The 18120-nt window shown below is 45.3% G+C and overlaps 1 protein-coding gene across 3 annotated transcripts in view; it reads right to left on the bottom strand.

Annotated features, from left to right (window-relative positions):
- Window positions 1-17162, bottom strand: part of LOC120955577 (probable G-protein coupled receptor Mth-like 1) — a 156992-nt gene extending 139830 nt beyond the window's left edge. Inside the window, exons 1-3 of one of the 3 annotated variants that reach the window (XM_040376573.2) lie at window positions 16600-17162; window positions 10437-12010; window positions 9246-9462 (exon numbers count right to left, since the gene is read on the bottom strand). In XM_040376573.2, the coding sequence (XP_040232507.2) occupies window positions 9246-9462; window positions 10437-11258 (1039 nt within the window). In that variant the 5' untranslated portion in view covers window positions 11259-12010; window positions 16600-17162. The remainder of the gene's footprint in view (window positions 1-9245; window positions 9463-10436; window positions 12011-16599) is intronic. The other 2 variants (XM_040376574.2, XM_040376575.2) reach the window with 2 other exon arrangements.
- Between the last annotated feature and the right edge of the window lie 958 nt (window positions 17163-18120).

The following is an 18120-nucleotide window of genomic DNA, read 5'->3' as shown; positions in this document are numbered from 1 at the left end:
TGGCAGAGGGTGTCGCATGGTCAATATTGACACCAATCGAGAAAATGGGAACAATGACATACAGTGCATACGCGGCGAGTGCAACGAGTGCGATTGCATTAAAAGCCGTCAGGCCGTGTGAGAGGAAGTGAGAGGAACTCATCATCATCGTCATTTTCACACCAGCGTAAGCAAACGAACACTGTCCCGAGGGTCTGGGAAGTGTGAAAAGATCGTCGTTTTGCTAATTGCAGTTTACTGGACCCCTTCGCTTTGCCTAGTGTGAGTGGGCGAGTTGGTGGGCCATTCTGACACAACGTTGAGGGGCAACGTTCGGTAAGATCGTTCTAGATGCAGTCTAGATGCGCATTGTAAGTGCAACAGTAGCTTCAATCATCATAGCAGCCTAGAGTTCTAGAATATTATTGAAGTATTTCTAGTAACTTTTTGGTTTAAAATGGCTGAAAACAACAACTGCAAAGAGCGCTCTGAGTTAGAGTGAGTGATTTGAATGATGTAAGAGCTGATTTGAGTTAAACTCAGCTTGAAGAGTGTTTATGGCGCCTTTGTGATTCAATTCAATCACACTCGGGGCTTTTTTATGTATAGTTTTGTGAGGCTTTTGCTCCAACGAAGTTCTCTCGCCTCACACACTCTGGGCTAATAAACGAATCACTTGAAATGAATTGAATCACATAATAGCGAGCCGCTATTCGGAAAAAGAGAGCATAAAAGAGCCAGTAGCTAAACGACAAGGAGCGTTGGAGATGCGTTAGAGTAGAATAATAATAAGAGTTATTCAACTCAAAGATAGAGAGAAAGTGAAATAAATCAATTTTAGCTAGTCCATACGGTGAGTTGGACAGATTCAAATTGCAAAAGAGTTAGTTGCTAGTCGATACTGTGTATTGGAGTGAGTCACTATGTTACTTTACAGTATTTCTGAAGGGAACTTTTGTTAAGAGGTTAAAAGGAGCAAGTTAAAAATACGAATTCTTGCAGTCCTACTCATTCTCTTCTACTCTAATTCATCTCACTTAAAATAATGAGTCTTCTTCTCTTTCTCGACATGAATCTCTGAATATCTTGGAATGATTCAATATTACTCAAGGCAGTGAGCTTAGTTTAATAAACAAATTAAATCAATTTTTTAAATTGTTGTCATAGCACCAGCCTGCACAATTGTGCCTTCCTTTTTCCCCTTTTTTGCAATGAATAAATAACATTTTGCTACAGCTAATGTCTTCCAACGGACATCCCGTCTTGAAGAGGTGAAATGCACAACGAACACGATTCTAGTTTGTAGAAAGGAACGCATCCATAACCCTACCATTACATCGAACAAGGGGTACCATATGACAACAAGGGGTTACATCAAACTCGCCCCGTCACTCGTGACATTTGCCCGCCCACCCAATCCCTCGCGTGTGGGATGCGTTTGATGTCAAGAGCTGAGAAGCTGGCTCGTCGGTCAATGCTACATCCCTCAATGGGTCGGCTGTATGGGTTGAGTGCAAAACTAAAAAGAAGCAACTCGTCACATCATGCACCTCGTCCGTTCCACGCGTCATAAGCTTTCAGTCTTTCTATTCGAAGCTACATTGCAAAGTACCGAGAGCGAGAGAAAGGTTGTTTGTGTGATATTCCTAGGGGGGTGGAGAGTGAGATGATGCGTGGCAAATTCTTCCCCCTTTCTCGCAGGCAAATCACATTCCTCCAGCACAATCATAATGTTCCACCCGACGCTTCTTCCTTCGCACGAATCACGGATCATAAATTTTCCAAATTACAATCCAGCAGGCCACACTGGGGAGGAAAAGACCGGGCTTTCCCTTGGTCCGTGTTTGGCCGTTTTGCCTGGATTGCCCATAAATCAACACCCATTACAAATCGCGAGAGGAAATGCATGGTCTGGAATTGGCTCAAACTCGTGGTGCCATCTTCCCACCTGTTTCCCCATTCACTCTGTCCCGGAGAATTTCCCTTACAATTGCCATTTGGAGGAGGAGAAATTGGAATGTTCGCCAATGTCGCTGACGCGGTTTCGAAAACCCGACACTTCATGCAGCTTCTCACTAGGCGCACGAGACTTTCAAAGCGGTTTCCGCATCGTATTGCACAAATTATTCTTTCACCCTTCGTGCACGACGACGAGTGCCAAGGCGTAAAATTAAACTAAATCCCTTTTCGAATCCCTGTTCTGTCGCCAAAGTCCCCCGGTGAGGGACTGCTTCATATGCGAACATCCGTACAATTGAACCGAAACGCTGGGCAGCAATCCTCCAAGCAGCGTTTAAAGGGACAGGTTCAAACCTTCAAACGCACGGTTCGATTACAACCACAGATCTACACCCCCGTGCGTCACCGAATACCGAAGTACAAGCGTGGTATAGTTCCGGTAGATTTACGTTTAATTTTAAATTTAAATTGCAAACCTTGCCGTCTCTCGCTCTCCGGGCATTCCAGGGCTGTTTGTGTGTGTGTGTGAGGTATTACTCAAACCTTTCTACCCGAAAAAAAAACCACCAATTCGTTCTAGACGATTTTGATAAATGACTATTTTTGCGATTTGGGATTTGGAGCACTGTTTTCCCCGTGCACGAAATAATGGCGCACCGCTAAAATTATGACACGTGGGGGTAGTTCAAGGTTCGTGGTTTGGTGGTGCAGTCGGTGTACTGTAGAGGCCCTAATGAAAACCACCACCACCAACGGGCCAAATGGCGTCGAAAATAGAGGGAAAACTTTCCGTTTTAACTGTTACAACGTGTGGCTCAAAGAAACGAGTAAAGGTTAAGCAACGGAAATTGTACGTACGGACGGAAAAGGGACCGGGGGAAGTAATATTTAATGATAGGAAGGTGACTTTTCATTCCTTTACGATGAGCGTCCCATGAGACGGCACGATTCATTACGAGATATGAGTGAGAACCAGCCCGGGGGAAAACCCGGGGGGAGTGCGGGAAAAGCAACAAACGACGAACTTAATTAAGAGCTGATCGAGCATTTTTTTACGATCACCAACAAGGAAATGTTTGCTGTGTGTGTGTGTGTACTAAGTCACTGTTTACACGACACATTGCGTGCCGTCTCTCCCCGACCACGACCGTCTGTAACGCTTGTAACGCACCGTTTTATGACACACGCGTTCTTGATTCAAATCTTGATTGGGTTTTAACACTCTTATGAAGTGTGTGATTACATTCAAAAGCAAGCCTATCTCACACAAACAATCTCCCAATGGGCGAGGAGCGAGGGCTTGTTGTAAAATCACTGCTCAATTACTACAATTCTGACCTGCACAAACGGGAGTTCCCATTTTGACAGATTCGTTTTCCTCTGTTTTTGGCAGCTCTGTTTGTTTGATAAGAGAAAAAGCCTAGAAGGGAAACGCAACAGCAACAGATTATGAATATCAAAAGGAGAAAAAAATCCACTTTCACTATGAATATTTTTCCCATAAACCATAACTCTCCACTTTGCTACCATTTCTAACCCGCAGGGCGCGTGTGTTTTTGCTTCTCTTTCCCATTCCTGTTCCTTACACTTTCATCAAAAGCATAGCAAAAACCAGGAGCATATTTACATTTTTCTATTATTTCCTTTTTTTATTGTGAACTCATTTCCTTCATTTTCCCTTCACCCAGGGCGGGAAAATTCGAGTCCCGGAATTCCATCACTGCAAACCATCCGTTACTTCATCAGATTCGGTAATATAAAAGGCAAAAATGGGATGAGGGTTAGTTCTCCATTCCAAAACGCCGTAGTAATCGGAGCTCAGCGGTTCTAGGCTACCGGTAGCTTTTCCATTAAAAAATTCTCCCCCCTCGAATGAGATTCCTATGGCTATTTTCAATTTCCTCTCGCTCACCCGGTAAACAGTCAAATATTCGATTTTGCCAACCTCAGAACCGTCAGAAGCAGAGGCCTGGGTTACCCTCCGTTTTTTTTTTTTTTTTTTGCTATTTCCCTATTCTTCGCCAGTCCTATCTGATCCGTTAATCCATCTAGAGAGTGTCCAGTGCAGCACTAACCACAACACACACCGAACCTCCATCCATGGAGAGAACGATTCTCCGGAACGATTTTTCGGACAGAGTTCTTTCTTTTACGCTTCATCGGACCTAATGCATCCTCGGAACACACTACCAGAGTGGTCCTCAGATCACTCCTTTTTTTTGCTGTGTGGTGTGAGTTGCGTAGCCACAGCAAATGGATATCCCTTTTTAATGGAAAAGCTAACAGCAGCTCCCGCAACTCCAGGATTTGGGGGGGAGTGGGGGGAACTCTAAAGTGCACTCGACAAAAAAGCCTAAAATCAATTTATTTATCAGGGATTTTTTTATCACGAATATCCTGGAGCGTCTGTTCCGGAAGGCCTGTTTCCATGGACCTTTCGCGTGAGCGAGCAAACCACGCGGTTTGAGGTATATCGGCAATAATACGTTATTTATGTTCAACCCTAGGTTACCTAGGGCCGAGCAGTAAGCGATTAGTTTTCCTATTGGTTCCACCATTCTAATGCCTGGCGAATTTGCTCTGCAACCTGCCAGTACCAGAACACGAAACGCAAGACACCCCTGTACCACGCGACTGCATCGGCAGCGTACTAGCGGTTCTGCACTGCAACGACACATCTCATTGTCGTCCATCATTGCCAGATTTTACCGCAGAATGTGGTTTGCGGGTTTTCCACACTGACCAGTCAGTGTGTGTGTGTGTGTGTCCATACCGCAAAACCCACACGCCGCCGGAAAAGGAAAGACACGCGCGAGCGACGAATGCAGTAAGTCCTTCGGCATCTTCGGACACCGCTTCGAGTAGCGCCAATAATTCCTTCCCCTTATCTCAAGCTGTGGTACAAGAAGAGCACCCGACACTGGAGACGACAACTTTCGGTAATTATACCGAAGTTTGATTGCTACTATTATTACCCGGCGCCATACTTTACCCCCAGCAGCACACGGTGTTCTCTCTCTCGGTGGTTTATTGTTATCAGTGACCAATGGTTGCGGTTTCTACCCCATACCTCGCAACCCCGGAAGATGCGACAGACAGGGTGAAACGTTTGACTTACGGACTGTACAGGCAGCGCACAAGCACTACTCGGCCCTTTTGACTTCCAAAGCGGAAGTTTACTGTGCACCCAAACCCAGCAATGGGGGCGAACTCTCCAAGAGGATTGTGAGCCGAGAAGAGTATTATTATTATACCTCCTACACACGCAACCTCCCCGCCTTTTTGTACGCCTGCAGTACGAGATACTAAAGCAAACAAGCAATTTCGCAAACAACAAAAGGGCTTGGTGAGTTATCCCTATGTCCGGGCGGGTTTCCCGGCGGGCCGTTGCTGTGCCGCCATGATTTCCGGCGATGACACGTGCTTTTAATGGTTTAATGGCGCTCGAGGTGCAAACTCGCACGGGGATTCAACAACTCCTTGGCTTCTGGAGGTGGAGGTGGTGTGTGCGGAATAATATTGAACCTGGAAATTATCGGAAAACGCTGCCCTCGTCCAGCAGCGCTGAGTGAGTTCTTAAGAGTGTGTTCTAATAAAATATATCAATAGCTAGGGCTAGTGGTGGTAGGCACGTAGGCAACAAACAACGCTTAACACACTCTTGGCAAGAAGTTGGCGTTGATTATAAGGGTGGTGTTAGAACGGCCGGCTCGTATAAATATTGATCGATGTGCTTAGGTTGCCAACCCGAGCTCCATGTAATTAGATTACATGCTTTTTATCTCGGTGGGAGATATGATATCGTAGGGAAAAGTTGAGCAAATAGTGCTGTAGCTTCTTCAATAAATACAAATCTATCTACTGCGCAATCTGCTGATTAATTTGAAAGCTTTACTGATTGTTGATAGTGAAGAATGTTCAACTTCATTATTAGACATAAAACTCATGTCCCATCTCAAAGTAGAGTGATCCTGATATTCCTAGCGGAAATCCAAAAAAATCTACAAATTACATCTTTATAATCTACAAAAATAGTTTCGATTGTTGCTAAAATGATCCGAAATGTATGGATGATTTAAAACAATTTAAATATTCTTTAAAATTACGGAAAAAACACCTTATTTACAACTAAAATTGTAATTATTGCACAATATTTTAGGAACTTCAAACTCATAATATCATCAAAATAGAATCAAATAACCATTTTTTATCTATTTTAACGTAAAAACATAACAAATACTAAATAAGTGCTTATTCCCTGGAGATTAATCGGCGGAACAAATGCACGTACATTAGCTTACACCCTACACCTCCACTTGCAACTGACACCTCTAAATAGGTATGCTCTCCCTAACACAATGCCCCCCCATCATCATCTGGACATCCTCTGAAATCGCTCTAATCGCTGGACATCCTATGAAATTAATTTCATTTACCCCATTTAAACACTCTCCCACATCTGCCCATAAACGAAATAAAGGGAGCGTACGACACCCATCCAGGCGTAGTCAAGCGCCCGGTATTTTTCCCGTGCGCAAATGGAGGTGATTAATTTTATTGCACAAATGTGCAGAAGGTGTCTATGGGCCAATGAGTCGGCCAATGCATTAGGAAGGGGAGAATAAATAGCTTACGTATATGTCCCCTTCTCGAGCTGGAGAAAAACTCATTTACATAGCCATTCCAATGATGATGAAAGCATTTCAAGTAATCTAATATAAACCTACAACACTTTATACCCACACACACACACACATGTCCCTCGCTAATCATAAGCAATGTTTGAAGTTCTCTCATCTGTGGGGATAGCCCGGGATCATCCTACCGAAAGCCTGCAAAAAGGCTCCAATTTCAACTGGTTATTTCCGTCCCGGTAATCTCGGTCTCGGGTGCTCCACACAAATCCGAAGCAGAAACGAGAACCATACATTTTAGATTTCAATTTATGATGCGCCCTATCTGCTCTGATTAAATGTTATGCTCTTCATCCTTTTGCTTAAGCTCTTCTAGGGCTTCACAGAGCTGTAAACCCCCAGTTGCGGCAGTTTATTTCCCAAAGTCCAGGAATCGTCCAGCAGTCCCATTTCCCATTGGCAGTACATTGGTTCAATTTTTGTCCAATTCCTTTGCCGGCAGGCTCGGGCGATTTCGTTTTGCGTCCAAATCGACCTAAACCATTCCAGGCTTACGAGCGAAGATGATCCAGAGTAAAATGATTGCAGTGATTTAGATTACATTAGATTCAAACCCGGACGGCTTACCGGAAGAACTCGATGCCCCGCCGCTCGCCCTGTTTGGCAAACGACAAACTGGAGGGAAGGTTTGTAAATTGAAATTCGAACTGATGCAGCGAACATCTCCACGTAGAGCATCAGTCGGACGGAAAAGCAACACGAGCAACACCCTACTATGCTACCGCCTAACATCCTTAGAACCTCCCGCCCGGGAGGGGCGTACAATCACGCTTGCAATAACATTTAATAGTGGCAAGAACTACATCCAAACCGAGGAAAAGAGGGAACGACGGAGAAACCAGGAAGTAGCGAGACGAATTCTCCCTAAAATTTACAAACTTCACTCCAACTCCAACCTTCACGGCATTGGACAAGTAAGCGTGAGGAGTACGGGTAGATTGTTTCCTATTCAATGTTGTTGCCTTCAGTGCGACTTCTGCAAGGGAACGACCCAACTTCCAGCAGTCAACTTTGCCGCAGTGTATAATAAAATGTTCAATAAATCTTCTCCGGCTGGGTGCAATGGATCAGGTCGGAACGAATCACAATGAAATGGATGGCAGGATTCTATCACTTTGTCATTCAAATGAAATACAAACATTCGATCAATTTCATGTGAGCGAATCTAACTAGAGAAATTGTGGAAAAGATATCTGAAGATAATATATAGATATTTTAATCCTAAGTTAATATTCTCTGGGAAAGATTCTCATTCCAGGCACACAAGACTCTCTACTACTGAATCACAGAAACAATACAATAAATGTCAAACATTCCTTCTCTCCAACGATGTACAATGCACTCTGCTTGATTCTATCGCAACGTGCTTCTAAGCTGCTTGAGCATTCCGTAACCATCGAGAACTGGTCCATTCTACCGATTTCCCTCGGCTTGCGGGTTGCAAATCTCACTCGGAGTGTGCACCATAAATCCATCCAAATTCCAAAACCTCCAATTCTCCGTTTGGCCTTGGGAGCGACGACTTGAACGAACATGTACGATAGACACGGTAGGAAGAAAATTTCCACAAATTTCTCGCCCCCAAAAAACTGAGGCCCCTTTTGGTTACAGAAGCAGCGGAGATCTCCTCTCTGGTCTCCACCTACCGACCTTAATCCTATCAGCAGAGATCTATAATTTATGAACCAACCAGTTCAGTGCCAGCGCGTGGTGGTGATGGTGGGAAGCGGACCAATCGCCTGCTAAATATTTGACCATTTGAAAAGTACTCCCCGGCACGGAATGGACCAACGGAACGAAGCACACTTCTGTGGTGATATTAAATTGTACCAGTATTCGGCTACATTCGCACAGAACCCCGGTCCCGGTAAGGAGGAGAGCATGTGCCGATGTGCGATGATGCACACGGAAACATTTATTAGACTCTAACCTCAGAGACAAGAGAACAGGAGGAAGAACAATCCAAAAACCAGGCTCGCTTTGGGGTTTCGGAATGCGTGATTGCGAGAGGTCCGTGGGAGCCGGATTTCGCCCATTTGTGCCCATTTTCATGCTGAAATTTATTCGAAACGCATTCCTGATAACGACACCGGGACAGTACCCACACACGCACACACACACATACGATGTCAGAATAACAGTGAGTGCTCTCATAATCGTTCGCCCATGATCGTCATCCTTGTCGTCGTGTTTTGCTACAGTTCCGTTGATAAGGGACGACAGCACGCCTTCTTTAAATCGTAAATTATCAACACTTGCGCTTCCCGCTAGCAGCCCAACATTCAGGAAGTGCCCCCCCCCCGAAAAATGACCCCTAGCACCTCTCCAATACCACGCAAGCGGAAAAGGCGGAAACGATCCGTTCGTAAACATGCGCCATGGCATGCGAAAAACACATAATAAGATCTTAATTATAGATAACCTTCTCCTCCATAAATGGGTGTGCTCTTGTACTACTTGTACGACTACGAAGCCACTTTCACCACTGAAACAATCGCTACCCATTCTTAGGGGACACTCAATTACGCGCGCAACGAGAAAAGGGAATGGCGGCGGGAAGCCTATCTCCGTTGCATAATTGCATAATTTTGCTCGCACTACCACACCACTTACCTATCAGTGTGCAGGCCGGTCCGGTGATGGAGTTGCCGGAAAGTTGAGTGATGGCAAGGAGCAGATCGCCCACGAGCAGGCAGGCGACGTAGTGCGTCTGGCAGCGCCAGTGCAGCACGTGATGCTGGGACGGTACGAGCAGACCGGTGGCGAGCGTCGCCGCCAGAAAGATGGTCGAGATGAGCAGCCCGGCCGAGTAGAGGACCAACCGGCCGTCCTGTGAATGAAATCAGGAAGAGAAATAGGGTTAGAATGTGGCGATGGGATTGTTTTAACGATGGAATTATGGGGGTTGACGAGAGTGAATGTTTGCTTTGCAGGAGGTTCTTAACGTTTATTATGAGGATTATTGTGATAAGAATCGTTCAGGGTGCGTTTTAAATGATACAGATTGAAGTTGTAGTGATTCAAATACAAAGTATTACCAGGAAGATGCATAATGCAATAGAAAAATGACAAAAAGATAGCCTGAAGGATGAGTTTCAAGGCTCCATGGCCATTTGAACTACAAAAAAACTGATGTAAATCCAACAAAACATTGCAAAAAGGACTACTAACTCATAACAAACTCAAAAAATCCCCAACAAAAAGCATCCAATAATATACTCGAACAAGTAATTTTGCTCTCATTCTGTTTTGCCATAAATTGAAACCTCGCTACACAACAAGAGTTTTGTATTTACTTTTCACAACGCTTCTGTTTGCGTTCCCGCAGCGCACCGGGCACAGAAATGGGCGAAAAACGTTTATTGCATTCTCATCAGCGATATTTCCCTTGCGGAAAAGTGCGCCAAGCGCCCCTCGAAACCTCGAAAACAATATTGCCAATGTTATTAAAATCATCACTGCCATCATCATCATCACAATCGTCATCATCGAGACGAGTGGAGTTTCTGCAACATTTGCCCGGAGGAGATTGAATATTGAGGATAAAATCATTCCCCTCTCCGGGGTTCAACGCGACCACTGCTAGACTTCAGGATTTTGAGTGGACGATTTCAAGGGGAAACGAGACTTGTGGGATGTGTATCACAGCAGGGAAAAACCTTCTACAACACGAAGGGATGGCGATGATGTGGAAAATTTAACACCATCCCCTTGCTTTTCTGCGGAAAACGCTCTCATCCCTCAGGGGATTGGATCGACAACTTCAAGCTTTGGAAATGATACTTTGACTTCTGATTTGCTTACCTGCTTCGCAATCGGCACCGAAGCCGGCTGGAAGTGCTCGGCGCACGTGAACACGTACACCGTCCGATCGTCGTCCCGCACATGCTCCAGGCAGAACTCGCCCGACGCAAAGATCTTGCCGGAGTCGGTCGTTACCGAGCCGGTCTGTTCCTGCAGCCGGGACTCCTCGAAAGCGCCCGCGATCGCGTGCTCCTTGCAAGCCGGAAAGCCGTAGCTCAGCTCCACGTACGGGGAGTTTACGATGCGCGAATCGTACAGCTCGTGGCCGCGCGGCAACTTGGAGCAGGTCCGATTGCCCCGATCGTACGCAAAGTTGGAACCGCAGCAGCGCAACACAACGCTCGTCTTTTCCGGCGCCTGAAGGGAATCCATCTGACCACCGCCGTTCGTACCGTCGGCTGCCGGGAGCTCGGTCGGACGTTCCGGACATACCAGGGCCACCTTCTCATCGATGCAGTAGTCCGGCACGGGCACTAGCACGTGCTTTTGATTTAGGAACAGTGACCCATTGCCCATCAGCGTGACCAGATCGACGGCGTACACGTTCGGGCGGGGACAGGTGTCCGGTTGCTGCTGTTCGGCAAACTTCATGAACGGTGGTGCCGAACCGAGATCCTTGTACAGTTGACCCTTGGCGGGGAGGAAGATGCGCGGCACCCATTTGGCTATACCGCCCGCCACGCACTGCCGCTCGGCCACGTTGTAGAACTCGCCCAGCCGGCAGCATTTGTTGATCCGGACCTCCTGGGGCCGGGTCCCGGCCAGCCCAGGGACGGCCAGCAGGACCAACCCGAACGCAACCAGCGAAAGTAGGCTGCACATTTTTGGTCAACGGCTGTTTTTCTTTGCCCGTGCTCTATTTTCCCGGCTCTTCAATCCGGTTCCGCACGCACTCTGTGGACGCACTCTTTTATAAGCAAAAACTAATCACACACTATCACAAACGATCAACCACCAGCACCACGTCCTACTCCTTAAACGCTGGAGTAGCGATGGTTGCCGGGAAGGCGCTTGTATTTTCTTTTAGTTGCGCGGGCGACTTTTCACTTGACGCGTGACACAGATCGAGCACGGGTGAGGGAAAACCGGACGGAATCGCGACAATACAGCACAGTTACATACACACGCACACACACACAAACACACTGTAATAGATCATCAGCAGCATAAGCCACACGCCGCACGCAACGATTTCTATTTCCTCTTCTCGGGGTTGATGTGCGAGCGCGCGGAGATTTTTCCTCTCTTTTCGTTTCGTTTCACTCACTGGCGTTATTTTTTATGCTCGCTTTAGGGATTTTCCTTCCCCGTGTGGCGGGTGCGTATGATCGACTTACTTGACGATCTCATCGGCGCCCACGGTACACTCTTAAATGCTCTACACTTTCCACACAAACGGTCGAGAATGGTTGGGGTTTCTCGGCCTTTTTCGCTTCCCCCTTCTACCCCACAACAGATGAGGGATGAATCACACCAACCGCTTGGTGCGCGTATGTGTTTAGCGTCGATCGCGTGCTTCACTTTGGGGCGCCGCACGGGGACGGGTGCGACACTTGAGCAACGGACAAGAATTCCTAAAAACGAGATAAAAAAACGGGAATCAGCAAAGAGATTACATCGATTAAACTAAACGACTACATGTGCAAAACAATGGCACGCTTTCTTTACTGTGCACTGTGCTAGGATTAGTTTCCGACCGTTGGCCAGCCACAAAACGCACGTATTTAGCACGCGTTGCAGCAGCGGTACGACGGCAGTGCGCGACCGATCGTAATGTGCGCGATGCTTCTTCTTCGCGTGCACGTAGCCACTCACGCGCGCTGGGCAATATAAACGCGCCGCCGCTATGAAACGACGGCATGTGACACAGCCGACTGGCATCCGTTTTGCGCTGCTGCTGCTGCTGCTGCTGCTCACTGATGCTGCTGCAGTCTTTGTAATTAGCACAGCGCGCAAGGGCGTGTGTATGCAAATATGCAAAACGAATGCACAAATGTGCATCGCGCAGTAATGCTGCGCACAAATGGCACAAAATGCAATGAATCGGATGGAGTGCTGCGCACCCGGTGCAGTGATGTTGGAGATATTAAACTCGGGGCAGAATGTACCGGGGCTAGACACGTCCACTGTGTGGCAAATTATGGATGATAGGGCATTGTGAGGTGTTCATCGGTAGCTGTTTAGAAATGATTCATACGGAAGTCTTTAAATCCAGATCACTGTTGTTGAGTTCCTGTGTTTCATTTAGTTTTTTTACCAAATTTAAAAGTCTACCAATAATTACGAGTGTTATTCAACATATTTATAGGTACAAGTTCAATTCTATTCTTGACTTTTTCCTAGAGGACCAAGCAGAGTTAAGGCCTTATTAGACGGAGGAAAATACTGTCATTTCTCGATTGGCATTTATCTGTCAAACTAAGACTTTGGCACAAAAATGCCTCTCGTACGTGTAATAAGGCAAGAGAATTGTTCTGACACCTTTCATATTTATTATTTAATTTATTGATTTTCTTGGCTTTTTCCATAATAATCATTCGTTATTTCCCATTTTTGTTGTTTTTGTACATCATCATCACGAAATCCAATTCGCTCTATCGACGTTGACAGAAAATATCTACTCGAGAGCAAATCGGAATTGAGCATGCCGAATTCCGATTTCCCGACTGGCATCTATCTGTCAAACCCTGCTTGAAGGATAGATTCCAAAATCGAATGACAGTATTTTCCTCCGTCTAATAAGGCCTTTAGCGAGAATATTATTCTGAGATTTTGATGTCCCATTATAATTCTACCAGACGTAAGCTAAGAGAGCTTTCCAATGACTCAATTTCATTTTGTATCCTTTTAAACCCTCCGAATAACTTCTTCTTCTATTTGGCGTAACGTCCTACGCGGACATGCCAGCCTAAACAACAGGCTTCCGAGACTTAATTCATTACCACGTAGCCGGATAGTCAAGCCTTGCTACGGGGGCACGGTCCATTCTAGGCTTTAACCCATGACATACATGTTATTGAGTCGTTCGAGTTGACGACTGTACTACGGGAACCGCCCTCCGAATAACATTTATTGGATTTTTTCTGATAATTTCAAGCAAATTACTGAGGAAATAAGAAAAAAATAGTGACGAAATATTTAACAAAACGTTCATTCAGCTTGATATTTTGTATCCATTTGAGAATTTAAGCAAATTTCATCGTTTGGAGCAAACAACTACATACTGCAGCCTGTTTTGTAGTCAATGTAAACAAACCATTAACTTTTAATTTTCAGTTTTCATCTGAACGCGACTTCTAACCATTTATAAACGAGTGAGGATGAAGTTGAAAGCGTAAATGTTGTGTTTCATCAACAATTATTCAAAATTAAAATAGTCCAGTTTGCAAAATATTGTGACCCGTTTGAAGGTGTAAAACAGAGGAGTTGCCTAGTGCGGTCCTATATCTGAATGTTCCTATCATCTTGACTCGAGAGCTTCTAATTTTGCTTCCACTTCTCATCCCAAATCATCAAAACTTCAACCTAGACATCCATCCCATTGAAGAGTACAATATCAGACTGGGATGGTTCCTGTCCTAGTTCCGAAAACAACTTCACAGGATCGAATCACTGCTTTATACAGAAACTCTGAGATTCATCCCACCATGACTAATCCTCAATAAATCACGCACGATGATACTTGAGACACTTGAGGTCCGTAGCGCAAACCAACCAAACGGTCCAAACAAATAATTATTATGATTCAAATGCAAATGAATTTCTGCAAAATTACATGATATCATGTTCTTTGTGATCTTGCGCAATGCACCCAACGATACTTTTGCCATTAACATCGAATCAAAAACGGGTATCCCGACAACTGCGTGGCACAAAATTGCACCCAGAAAATGTCTGATAGTGTGCATCAATGATTATTTGGTTCCTCGACGTAAATGTTATTGTTTACTTTATCGGTCCATCGATTGGAACTCCAGCATCATCGCAAAGGGCCAAAATCACAGTATTTAACATTAAGGTACACATTAAGCTTTGACAAACATTAATGCCTCCCCAATGTGGGCAAAGAATAAATACTCATAATAACACAGCCCCAAAAAACCCGGGGGTGTCCAAGGGGTCGTCCCGCAGGCAGCGGTATATTATTATGCGATCTTTCCCCAGCGCTCGCCCTCTCCAAGGCGTCCATTAAGGAGGCAATTAAAGTTAAGAATCCAATTTCGTCGATACACACACTGGCCTTCGAGGGAGAAGAAGGACGTCGCTGTTGGACACAACAACAACGAGAAAAGCAGAAGCAAAAGTGATCTTGTGATCGGCACCACTGCAATTCCCACACCACACGAAAGGATGAGCGATCGTTAGCGGTCATTAAATCGGATCGCGATCGTCAGCGGCTCAGACCTCACCGTCAAACGTCAATCCCCGAGGTTTTGGACCCGGGCGCCCGTGTCTCTGTGTGCGTGAGTACCAATAAACCGGTTTTTTATTCCTGATGATAAGCGCTCCTTCGATACATGGACGATCGGGCTGGGGGGGAGGGAGAGATCGTTCGCGCCACCGTCGAAACAGGTTCAATCGTGCTCGTGGCGTGGAAAAACGTGGCGTGGACGTTACAGAAACTGTTTTCTTACCCAAAAGACCCGACTGATTAGCAATGCAAAAACCGTGTCACCGTGTGTGGTGCGTATTCTAATAAAGCATTCCCACTGGTACCACTACAACCGCGCCAAACTGGGTGCGTGTGTACGAGATGAAGCCAGTCGATCAGTAGTGGCCTTATCGCGTCGCTCGAAGGGAGATTGAGTGAGCGGGATGGACAGAAGCGCCAAAGATCGAATACCGCTGAACGGTGCGTAGAAGTGCGAAAGAAAGGCTCCGCTTGTTGCGTAATTTCATGCTAAAGATCATTATATTCTGTGCGCGCGTGTGTGTGTGTGTGCGCTCCACTGATGACTAATTTACCCATCAACCGCCCCATCGCCGTCGTCTTGATCATCATCCGAGGGGGAACAGAAAATCGAATCTAATTACTCAGCCGAAAATCTATGTAAAGCAAGTCATGATCGTGAACGGACTTTCGCCTCCTTTTGGCTCCCTCTGCACCATCTATTGTTCTAATGCGAGCGAGAGCAGGATCGATCAGAGGATCCATTTCTTACGCTCAAAGGGGTGAGTAATACGATCCGTCACACACACACACACACACACACACACACACACACACACGATCAACTAGATTTCTTCATCTTGCGCTATTTTCAAGCTTTTCTCTCTTGTTTTGCGTCTTGTTTTTTTGTTATACAGCCCAGTTCTCGGGTCTGGTCCTGAACCCGCACACACACACACCGGCCACTATCAAAAGGGCGGCACTATCTTCCTCTCCTTCTCTCACTCCCTTTCCCATCACTCAACGTTCGAGAAGACGCGTCTCGAGAGGAACAACAATGACGCGAGACGCTAGAGTAAAAACAAAAACCTTTTGCCTGCTTGGATGATGCAAACCGGCACACTCATACACACACACACGCACACAGGTAACACACGTGGAAGAGGGGAGAAGGGTGGATCGTAATGAAGAAATACCTTTCCCAGGGCTTGCCCATTCCCTTATGTTGTTCTTCCCTTTTACAAAGCGCACAGAACACGGACTGCGGTGAATTGTTTAGCTCGCTGCGTCTGCTATCTCGTTCTTCTGACAAGACATAGAACTGCTACAGGTGTGCAGCACCGTGTCCTCCTCTTTCTCTCTCTCTCGCTCCCTGTTACTCACACCGGCACCAATACTTTCGCCCTCGCGCCGATTGCCTCTATTTCTATTGTCGTGCTGTGTGCGAAGCGAACTCCGTAAACTAGAACTCTTTTGTTTCGAACGCACACAACCGGTTTTTGATCATTTGATGACATTCAAATACACTGAGCACACCTGTCAGGCGTACCGAAGGCGATCGGTAATATTGACAGTACAGTGCCACTTTCTTCCTCGAACCAACCCTTGATCCTTTGCTTGCTTCAATTTGCTTTCAACTGACAATAACAGACACGCAAAATGCCGGTCGCGTCGTGCAATTTCGTGCATGCGTGCGTGTGTGTTTTTGCAGTGAAAGTTTGGCAAACGGGCCAGCGGATGAAGCGGCTGAAAACACACGCCACAAACACACACCTTTTTGCTGGAGCCTCCTTCCAACGGTTCACCTTCACGCACAATGCACCACCACAGTGACCACACAAAAACAACAACAAAAATACTGCACTGGAACGGCACTTTACGGTATGTTTTTTTTTTCACTTCTTTTCTATAACAATTTTTGCTCCCCAAACTCGGTGCATTTACCAATCTCCACTTTGCAGCCAAACGGCTAATTTCTGTAAGCGCGCGCGCGAATCGAAACCCACCGTTCGGAGAAATCAAAATTTACGCAACCGCGAATGCCGGGATTGCCGTTTCGAGCGAACCAACGGGTACGCGCTCGCTCGCGTGTGTTAACGCTAGAAAAATAAGAAAGCGACTAAAGCGGAGAGTAACGCACCCGGGCGCACAAGAGCGTACTAGACCCTCCAACCGGGGCACGGAGCGAGTCGGTTGCACGCACACACCGACACGCGTGGCGCGCGTGGTAAACAAACCGCGTACCGTGTGTTCATCTGACACTTGCCTTGCTGCCGGCAAGCGATGACAGTGTGTTAGTGTACGTGTGTGGTAGCATAATTCCGACGAACTGCACGAAGCGGCAAAGGTGGCACAGACTTCGGATTGGAGTTGAGGGAAACTGCAGCACATTTGAACGGTTGTGCTGCTTTTCGTTATTTCTGCTTGAAAAAGGATTTAGTAAATGGATTTATTAGAGATTGGAGAGATTGGATTCAATAAATGAATTACCTCATTTTTAACTTTTAATGTTCATTTTTAGTCGTTTAATAAAATTCAGTTGGTCGTAAAAACTCGAAACGAACAATTTAAAAGCACAGGTAAACTATTATTAAAAATATAATTATTATAATTTAAATAAAAGTAAAATTAAATTTATAAATTTAAGTCTAAATAAATCAATAAAAATAATTTTACACATTTCTACATTAAAAAAAAAAAACAACAAAATCTAAATAAGAAATATTTACCAGTCAATGTCAATAATTACACAATTGCCACATATTCTCTGAAATTTTTAAACATTCAATTTCTTCTTTTTTATAGTTTTCAAAATTTATAAATTCCACAATTTTGGTAATACTGTCACTAAAATTGCAAGCAATTTTTTGCTATTTATTCTGAAATACTGTTTCTATTTCGCATTCGATGCCGTTTCCCTTAAGACGATCCGAAGGCATTCGACTTCGGATTTGGTCGGGTTTATGCTGCTACAGCACACGCACACATGCAAGCGCTCACCTTTGCCGGCAAGTGTCAGAAACGGTTTGTTTACCACAGTTTTTCAACTGTGTGCGTGTGTTATAATACTATTGAGCGAAACAACAAGGTAACGTGTTTTCCGTGCGTTATTTCAAATTAGAAAAAAACGAATTTTTAGTATTTAAAAAATTACTTTTATGCGTGTCTTTATGAGCCAAGTGAAATACATGTTTTGTTGGAGTTTATTTTTACTTTCAATCTGACTTTTTAACATTGCGTTAATATTTTGAGGCCATAATGTTGCAAAACTTGCGAAACGTTAGCTCCAATTTT

This window comes from Anopheles coluzzii, chromosome 3 (assembly GCF_943734685.1).
Source record: "Anopheles coluzzii chromosome 3, AcolN3, whole genome shotgun sequence".
NCBI lineage: Eukaryota > Metazoa > Arthropoda > Insecta > Diptera > Culicidae > Anopheles > Anopheles coluzzii.
Note: the sequence above shows the minus strand (reverse complement) of the source record. Positions and strands in the feature narration are given on the sequence as shown.